Source organism: Heloderma suspectum, chromosome 2 (assembly GCF_057233095.1).
Source record: "Heloderma suspectum isolate Gila_16-S chromosome 2, 16-S_ref, whole genome shotgun sequence".
Classification (NCBI taxonomy): domain Eukaryota; kingdom Metazoa; phylum Chordata; class Lepidosauria; order Squamata; family Helodermatidae; genus Heloderma; species Heloderma suspectum.
This window is the reverse complement of record NC_139459.1, coordinates 347919751-347929506: the sequence shown is the minus strand read 5'-3', so window position 1 is coordinate 347929506 and position 9756 is coordinate 347919751. Positions and strand designations below refer to the sequence as shown.

The following is a 9756-nucleotide window of genomic DNA, read 5'->3' as shown; positions in this document are numbered from 1 at the left end:
TTACCCCATTGAGTTTCCTCTGTGAAAAGAGGAAAAGCAGCAAGAAGAGGAGTGAGATCAATTAAAGATAATGGAAGACTCAGATACAGGGAAAAGGAGGGGGAAAGGGGAGGGGGAAGGGAAGGGGAAAGGAAGCACATGTAAAGGGAGTCTGTTGTGATCCTGCATTTAAAATGGAAACAGAAAGCCCCATTTTAAATGCAGGATTTTAGGCTGGTGTAGAGATGCCCCACATTTGCCCCATTAAGGGAAAAGCTGCGATATTGGTCACAAAGAACGGGAGAGGCCCTGGAGGCTGACGATGTCATGTAAAGGACTGGCAAACTTCTGTGAGTCATGAGCACATGATAAAAAGTCTCTTGTAGAGAAGCCCAGAGACTCACCTCCTTTTTCCAGTCTTCCCCAAAATCTTGTCAGGAGGCACCAAAAAACAGGTGTGTACGGTGGGGGGGAAGGAGGGAGCTGAAAGGGTCACTCTTTCAGTTAGAAGTAAGTTCAGGGCCGAAGGCACTTGAGGCTCAGTCATATGGTTATTTTTTAAATTCTCACATCCCTAATAAGACAGACACTACACCATCCTAGAACTAGATGAAACAAAAGTTACATATATTCCAAACGCCAACCCACAGACAGAACCGTATTTATCAAGATCATTAAAGCACACTTCTAAAGTGCCTTGGAGCAGGGGCAGGCAACCTTGCTGGGCTGTGGATGCATTTGGCAATTTGAGGAACTGTCCTGGGCAGCACCACAAAATGGCTGCCATGGGAGGCATGGCAAAGGATAAGTAGCCTGCCCAAAAGACTGAGAACAAGGCAGAGGTGGGGTCTGAGCCACAACACACTAGAGAACTCTTTTGAACCCACAGTTATCAGCACCAACAGAAATCTATTTCACAGCAGTCCCAGCTGCAGATAAGAAACTACCTTAATTTCTTTTCTTTTTTTTAAGTGGAGGGGTATGGCATCAATAAAGGTGTCCAGGGGTGCATTGGTGCCCGTGGGGACCACGTTGCTTACCCCTGTAATGCTGACGTCTGCCCTATAAGCTCTCTTCATCTGTGAATCGCATGAAGGAAGCATCATGCAATTACCCAGGCTTCCTTGCTGGCCTTGGAACCTGTGTCAGGCAGACTGCTGGCCCCACCCCTAGATGTCCATGCATTGGTGGATGTCTGAAATGCTGAAACTACATATGAGTAGCTGCGCATGCATAGGCTTCCACATTATCAGGACCCACCTATGACTGGGAGTCCGGATAGGGAGCAGCTGCTCACACATAGGGTTCTTCACTTCAGCTGTGTGGACCACTGACGACAGAGCCAGCAGCGTGTGCAATACTGGGGGGAGGAGGAGCAACTCAGCCCCATTTCCTGGTAATCACTGAGTGTGCTGATTTAGGGGTGTGTGTGTGTGCATGTGGTGGGGGAGAGGTTTAGAGAAAGTGATTTGCAATAGGCCACTTAGTTTGTGGCTGAGTTTTGAGTAGAACTGAGGACTTCACAAGTCATATTGTTAGCTAGACTGGGCAATCTCTCATCCATCTGCCACTCCATGCCTGCCTCCCCACCCTGAGAGAAAGGGAAATTAATGGGCTCTTCCAGAAAAGGGTTTTTACAAACCATCTGCCTCAGGCCTGAAGCCAATGATATTAAATACTTGAATAAGGGGGTTGCCGTTGACAAAATTTCCCCTTTTTGTTCCTTATAGTGGAATATAGTTACCTATGTTCAGTATAATATAGTTACCTATGTTCTGTATTTGCTTCAGTGACGCTGTTAAGTGGAAGAAAATGTGACACATTTAAAATCAGATCATAAGTTTAGGAAATTTGTCATTCCATATATATATATATATATACACACACACACACACAAGGACACACCTGCTTATACTAAATTCTTGATCAGCATTTTACCTAGATGTATAGTGAAATGAGATAATAAATTTGGGGATGATGAATATGGTCTCCCAGGATTAGCAGAGAGGCCCCTCCTTAACTCTGTCTAAAGAACCATTGCCCTTAAAACATTCCATTCTCTTTCAGGGCCACAAAAATTACCTTGCTCCAGAGACTCTAGTTCCCTTCACATATTATACACATGAAGGGGGCTACACATGATCAAAGAGCAGTGACCAGTGCCTTCTCCCCCCAGCTCCAGCTCCAATATCCACCCAATAGGTTTTCCCCCTGCAGATGTCCACAGCTACATCCATAGTAGGGGGCATGGGGAAATGTAATACAGGCCGACAATTCAGATGTCTCCAAGGTCATTCCAAAGGGAGTCATTTCCTCTTTAAGAAACTTCTGACTCCCACAGGACTCAACATAGAAGTGGAATATTTCCAGAAACAGTGGTTTTTCCCTTCATTACTTTTCCACAATACCTTCAAAATTTTCCATTGTATCCTTTAGAACTGCAGTTTTCTGAGAGTAACTTCTGAGTCTCTGTTCCAGGTCTGGAGATACTTCCAGCAGCAGCAACTGCCTCATTTGTTCCTCCTGATACCTGGAAGGAAGGAGGTTCAATTTAAGGCAGGGATGAGGAACCTCTGCCCCATGAGACTTTGGGTTCTTCCCCAAGCCCCGCTCTATTCCTAAGCCTCCACCCCCTCAACACTAGCGGGGATTTGGGGAAGCTATCACTAATCAGAGATAACAGCAGAGATTCCCCTTACTTGGTAGTGCACCACTCATCTCCCTAGCATCATCTGACCTGCCTGGGGTGGGGGGAACTAACATGGGGGAGGCGACCTAGCCCAAGGTACCAAAACAGTTCCCTACCCCTGGTTGAAGGATATCCACCACCATCCCATGAGTTCGTATTCTGAAATGATGGAATCATATTGTTAGAGTGGGTCATATAGTCTAATAGGGCCAGCCCAAAACATTTTGCTGCCTGAGGCAAAGGATAAACTGGTACCTCCCATTCCACATACAGATGTTGACTACTTCAACAGCAGCAATGGGACAGTATTCTCCAGCACACCTGAGGACAGCAAGTAACCTTAGGGGGTGCAGAGCAGGCTACATAGCACCCACAGCTCTGACCTCCAACATCTCACTGCTGCCACCCACTGCATCTGCCATCTGAAGCAGCCACCTCATTCGGCCTAATGGTACAGTTGGCCCTGAATCTAATCCTCAGGTAATCTAGACCTGGAGCATTCCCAATGGAACCTAGCCTCTACTTGAAGACCTCCAATGAGGAAGAGCCCACCAGTAGCCTTAGGTAATTGGCTCCATTGTTGCACTGCTCTTAGCATTAAGACATTTCTTCTATTGTTCAATCAAAATCTACTTTCATGTAATGTAAGCCTATTAGAACTATCCCTGCCCTCTGGGGCAACAATGAATAGGTCTTTGCCATGTTCTGTGTCACAGCTATTTGAAGAGTGCTGTGATGTACTCAGTTCCTTCAATCTTTCCTCATAGGACTTACTCTCCATAAGGTTGACCATCTTTGTTGCCCTCCTCTGAACCCATTCCAGTTTGTTTTGTTGTTGTTCAGTCGTTAAGTCGTGTCCGACTCTTCGTGACCCCATGGACCATAGCACACCAGGCCTTCCTGTCCTCTGCTCTCTCCCAGAGTGTGCTCAAGTTCATATTCATTGCATGGCGATGCTATCTAGCCATCTCATCCTCTGCCGTCCCCTTCTCCTTTTGCCTTCAGTCTTCGCCAGCATCAGGGTCTTTTCCAGTGACTTTTCTCTTTGCATTAGGTGGCCAAAATATTTAAGCTTCAGCTTCAGTATCTGTCCTTCCAATGAGCACTCAGGGTTGATTTCCTTTAGGATGGACTGATTGGACCTCCTTGCAGTCCAGGGGACTCGTAAGAGTCTTCTCCAGCACCACAGTTCAAAAGCATCAATTCTTCGGCACTCAGCCTTCCTTATAGTCCAGCTCTCACAGCCATACATTACTACTGGGAAAACCATAGCTTAGATTAGATGGACCTTTGTCGGCAAGGTGATGTCTCTGCTTCTTACTATGCTGTCTAGGTTTGCCATAGCTTTCCTCCCAAAGAACAAGAGTCTTTTAATTTCATGGCTACAGTCACAGTTTGTGGTGATCTTAGAGCCCAAGAAAATAAAATCTGTCCCTGCTTCCATTTCTTCCCCTTCTATATGCCAGGAAGTGATGGGGTCAGATGCCATGATCTTAGTTTTTTTAATGTTGAGTTTCAAACCAGCTTTTGAAATTGGTTCAAAACTGGTTCTCCACTTTCACCCTCAACAAGAGGCTCTTTTGATCCTCTTCGCTTTCTGCCATTAGGGTGGTATCGTCTGCGTATCTGAGGTAGTTGATAATTCTCCCAGCAATCTTGATTCCGACCTGTGATTCATTCAACCCGGCGTTTCTCATGATGTACTCTGCATATAAGTTAAATAAGCAGGGTGATAATATGTAGCCTTGTTGTACTCCTTTCCCAGTTTTGAACCAATCGGTTGTTCCATGTCTGGTTCTTACTGTTGCTTCTTGACCCTCGTACAGGTTTCTCAGGAGACAGGTAAGGTGGTCTGGTACTCCCATCTCTTTCAGAATTTGCCAGAGTTTGTTGTGATCCACACAATCAAAGGTTTTAGCGTAGTCAATGAAGCAGAAATAGACGTTTTTCTGGAATTCTCTTGCTTTCTCCATGATCCAGTGAATGTTGGTGATTTGATCTCTAGTTCCTCTGCCTCTTCGGAACCCAGCTTGTACTTCTGGTAGTTCTCAGTTCACATACTGCTGAAGCCTAGCTTGTAGGATTTTGAGCATAACCTTGCTGGCATGTGAAATGAGTGCAATTGTACGGGAGAATCATAGAATCATAGAATAGTAGGGTTGGAAGGGGCCTACAAGGCCATCGAGTCCAACCCCCTGCTCAGTGCAGGAATCCAAGTCAGAGCATCCCTGACAAATGGCTGTCCAGCCTCGTCTTGAACGCCTCCAGTGTGGGAGAGCCCACCACCTCCCCAGGTAATTGGTTCCATTGTCGTATTGCTCTTACAATCAGGAAGTTTTTCCTGATGTTCAGCCGGAATCTGGCTTCCTGTCACTTGAGCCCATTATTCCGTGTCTTGCACTCTGGGATGATCAAGAAGAGATCCTGGCCTTCTTCTCTGTAACAACCTTTCAAGTACTTGAAGAGTGCTATCATATCTCCCCTCAGTCTTCTCTTCTCAAGGCTAAACATGCCCAGTTCTTTCAGTCTCTCTTCATAGGGCTTTGTTTCCAGTCCCCTGGTCATCTTTGTTGCCCTCCTCTGAACCCTCTCCAGTTTGTCTGCATCCTTCTTAAAGTGTGGTGCCCAGAACTGGACACAGTACTCCAGATGAGGCCTAACCAGTGCTGAGTAGAGGGGAACTAGTACTTCCCGGGATTTGGAAGCTATGCTTCTATTAATGCAGCCCAAAAGAGCATTTGCCTTTTTTGCAGCCACATCACATTGTTGGCTCATATTCAGCTTGTGATCGAAACAATTCCAAGATCTTTCTCGCTTGTAGTGTGGTTGAGCCATGTATCCCCCATCTTGTAACTGTGCATTTGGTTTCTTTTTCCTAGGTGCAGAACTTGGCATTTATCCCTATTAAATGTCATTCTGTTGTTTTCTGCCCAGCGCTCCAGTCTATCCAGATCACTTTGAATTTTGTTTCTGTCTTCCAAAGTATTAGCTATCCCGCCCAATTTTGTGTCATCTGCAAATGTGATCAGCATTCCCTGCACCTCCTCCTCCAAGTCATTAATACAAATGTTGAAGAGCACTGGGCCCAGGACTGAGCCCTGCGGTACCCCACTCGTTACCTCTCCCCAGTTTGAGAAGGCCCCATTGATAAGCACTCTTTGAGTCCGATTCTGTAGCCAACTGTGGATCCACCGGATCATTGTTTCATCTAGCCCACTTTGAGTTAGTTTGCTCATCAGGAGATCATGGGGCACTTTGTCGAAAGCTTTGCTGAAGTCGAGGTATATGATGTCTACAGCATTCCCACGGTCTACAAGGGAGGTTACTTGATCAAAAAATGAGATCAGATTTGTCTGGCAGGACTTGTTTTTGACAAATCCATGTTGGCTTCGAGTAATCACGGCATTGTTGTCAAGGTGCTTCCAGATGGATTCCTTTATCATCTGCTCCAGAATTTTCCCAGGGATTGATGTCAGACTGACTGGTCTGTAGTTCCCAGGTTCCTCCTTTTTACCCTTTTTGAAGATAGGGACAACGTTAGCCCTCCTCCAGTCATCTGGCACTTCCCCCGTCCTCCATGATTTCTCAAAGAGAATAGACAGCGGTTCTGAGAGTTCTTCGGCCAGTTCCTTTATTACTCTAGGATGCAGTTCATCTGGCCCTGGAGATTTGAACTCATTCAAAGTAATTAGGTGTTCCTTGACCATATGCCTATCGATCTCAAGCTGCAATCGTGCCCCTTCAGCCTGTACTTCGCCTTTGCCAGGGGGGTCATAGACCCTCTTTTGGGAGAAGACTGAGCCAAAGTAGGAATTGAGCACCTCTGCCTTTTCTTTGTCATCTGTTATCATTTTTCCATCCTTATTTAATAGCTGAACCACCATTTCTTTCCTCTGCCTTTTACTATGCACGTAGCTGAAGAAAGCCTTTTTGTTGTTTTTAGCATCCCTTGCTAACCTCAGCTCATTCTCAGCTTTAGCCTTCCTGACGCCATCCCTGCAATTCTGTGCTATCTGCCTGTACTCTTCCTTTGTTACTTAGCCTTCTTTCCACTTCCTATATGTGTCCTTTTTTGTTTTCAGGTCATCCCTAAGCTTTTTGTGAAGCCACATTGGCTTCTTCTGTTGTCTTCCACCTTTTCTTCTTGTTGGAATTGCTTGTGATTGTGCCTTGAGAATTTCCTTTTTTAAAAGCTCCCACCCATCTTGGACTCCTTTTCTCGTTAGCATTGCTTGCCATGGGACCTTACTGATCATTGTTCTGAGTTTATTAAAATCAGCTTTCCGAAAATCCAGGGTACACGTTTGACTACACTCAGCTTTTGCTTCCCTTAGAACCAAGAACTCAAGTACAACATGGTTGCTTTCCCCCAGAGTTCCTGTAACTGCTACTTGATCCACTAAGTCATCTCTGTTGGTTAGGATCAAGTCAAGGATAGCCGATCCTCTAGTTCCTTCCTCTACTTTCTGTAGGAGGAAGTTATCCGCCACACAAGTCAGGAATTTCCTGGAGGGGCCATGTTTTGCAGAATTTGTCTCCCAACAAATATTGGGGAAATTGAAGTCCCCCATTACTACTACTCATGCTTCCTTAAAACATTGGCTATTTGCTTTTCAAAAGTTTCATCCTCGTCTTCTCCTTGATTGGGTGGCCGGTAGTAGACTCCGACCACCAGGTTCCTTTTATTCTTTGCTCCATTTATTTCAACCCAGATGCTCTCGATGGGGCTACCAAGCTCCTCCTCCTGTATTTCTGTGCAGAGATATGTATTTTTCACATACAGTGCAACCCCACCTCCCTTTCTGTTCCTCCTGTTCTTTCTGAACAAGTTATATCCTTCAATTGCTGTATTCCAGTCATGAGAGTCATCCCACCAAGTCTCAGTTATACCTATCAGGTCATAATTTCCCTCTTGTATTAAGAGTTCAAGTTCATTCTGTTTGTTTCCCATACTCTGGGCATTTGTATATAGACATCGAAGACCATGTGCTTCATAGTCTGGCTTTTTTCCTACATGTGTCTGAAGACTATTATTGGGCTCTATCAGAGCTGTTCTCTCCGTTGCAGTGCATGCGCCTACATCCATTGTTACCCCCAACATTACATCTCCCTTCCCCGTAGGATTCAGTTTAAAGCCCTCCGGATGAAGTTCTTCATGTAGTTTGAACACTCTTTGGCATTGCCCTTCTTTGGAATTGGAATGTAAACTGACCTTTTCCAGTCTTGTGGCCACTGTTGAGTGTTCCAAATTTGTTGGCATATTGAGTGCAGCACTTTAACAGCATCATCTTTTAGGATCTTAAATAGCTCAGCTGGAATACTGTCATCTCTGCTAGCTTTGTTGTTAGTAATGCTTCCGAAGGCCCACTTGACTTCACTCTCGAGGATGTCCGGCTCAAGTTCAGTGACCGCACTATCATGGCTATCAGGGACATTCAGATCTTTCCTCTATAGTTCTTCTGTGTATTCTTTCCACCTCTTCTTAATCTCATCTGCTTCTGTTAGGTCCCTGCCTTCTTTGTCCTTTATCATGCCCGTCTTTGCACAAAACGTTCCCTTGAGATCTCTGATTTTCTTGAAAAGATCTCTAGTCTTTTCCATTCTATTGTTTTCCTCGATTTCTTTGCATTGTTCATTTAAGAAGGCCTTCTTGTCTCTCCTTACTGTTCTCTGGAACTCTGCATTCAGTTGAATATATCTTCCCCTTTCTCCTTTGCTTTTCGCTTCCCTTCTTTCCTCAACTACTTGTAAAGCCTCATCAGACAGCCACTTTGCTTTCTTGCATTTCTTTTTCTTTGGGATGGATTTAGTCACTGCCTCCTGAACAATGTTACGGACCTCTGCCCATAGTTCCTCAGGCACTCTGTCTATCAGGTCTAATCCCTGAAATCTATTCCTCACCTCCACTGTATATTCATAAGGGATATGATTGAGGTCATATCTGAATGGTTTAGTGGTTTTCCCGACGTTCTTCAAGTTAAGCCGAAATTTTGCAAGAAGCAGCTCATGATCTGAGCCACAGTCAGCTCCAGGTCTTGTTTTTACTGACTGTATAGAGCTTCTCCATCTTTGGCTGCAAAGGACATAATCAATCTGATTTCGATATTGACCACCTGGTGATGTCCATGTGTAGAGTCGCCTCTTGTGCTGGTGAAAAAGAGTGTTTGCTATGATCAGCGTGTTCCCTTGCCAAAACTCTATTCAGCTTTGTCCTGCTTCATTTTGTACACTAAGGCCATGCTTGCCTGTTATCCCGGTGATTTCTTGACTTCCTACTTTGGCATTCCAATCACCTATGATGAAAAGGACATCTTTTTTTGGTGTTAGTTCTAGAAGGTGTTGTAGGTCTTCACACAACCAATCAACCTCAGCTTCTTCGGCCTCAATGGTTGGGGCATAGACTTGAATTACTATGATGTTGAATGGTTTGCCTTGGATTCGTACTGAGATCATTCTATTGTTTTTGAGATTGTACCCCAGTACTGCTTTTCCCACCCTTTTATTGACTATGAGTGCTACTCCATTTCTTCTAAGGGATTCTTGCCCACAGTAGTAGATATGATGGTCACCTGAATTAAATTCGCCCATGCTTGTCCATTTTAGTTCACTGATTCCCAAGATGTCGATGTTCAATCTTGCCATCTCTGTTTGACCACCTCCAGCTTACCTTGATTCATTGATCTGACATTCCAGGTTCCTAAACAATATTGTTCTTTACAGCATCGGATTTTCTTTTCACCACTAGACACATCCACAGCTGAGTGTCCTTTTGGCTTTGGCCCAGCCGCTTCACTCTTTCTGGTGCTACTTAGAAATCCCCTCTGCTCTTCCCCAGTAGTATATTGGACACCTTCCGACCTGAGGGGCTCATCTTCTGGCGTCATATCTTTTAGCCTTGTGATACGTTCCATGAACTGGACAGAGTACTCCAGATGAGGTTACTTCTCATGACCTGGATACTATGGTTCTGTTAATGCAGCTTAAAATAGGACATTTTGTTTGCAATTGCATCACACTGCCGACTCATGTTCACCTTATGATCAATTGCAATCCGGAGATAATCTTTAGATCTGCTATTGGCCAGCCCT

General features: G+C 44.9%; 1 protein-coding gene and 1 long non-coding RNA gene across 3 annotated transcripts in view; one reads left to right on the top strand and one right to left on the bottom strand.

Annotated features, from left to right (window-relative positions):
- The window catches only part of LOC146355426 (uncharacterized), a 79250-nt gene that overhangs the window by 26633 nt on the left and 42861 nt on the right, over nucleotides 1-9756 (top strand). The gene's annotated exons all lie outside the window — the stretch shown is intronic.
- The window catches only part of LOC146355428 (tripartite motif-containing protein 10-like), a 32398-nt gene that overhangs the window by 4134 nt on the left and 18508 nt on the right, over nucleotides 1-9756 (bottom strand). The window contains exons 6-7 of the mRNA XM_084830619.1: nucleotides 2388-2509; nucleotides 1748-1774 (exon numbers count right to left, since the gene is read on the bottom strand). Coding sequence (XP_084686745.1) covers nucleotides 1748-1774; nucleotides 2388-2509 — 149 coding nt within the window. The remainder of the gene's footprint in view (nucleotides 1-1747; nucleotides 1775-2387; nucleotides 2510-9756) is intronic.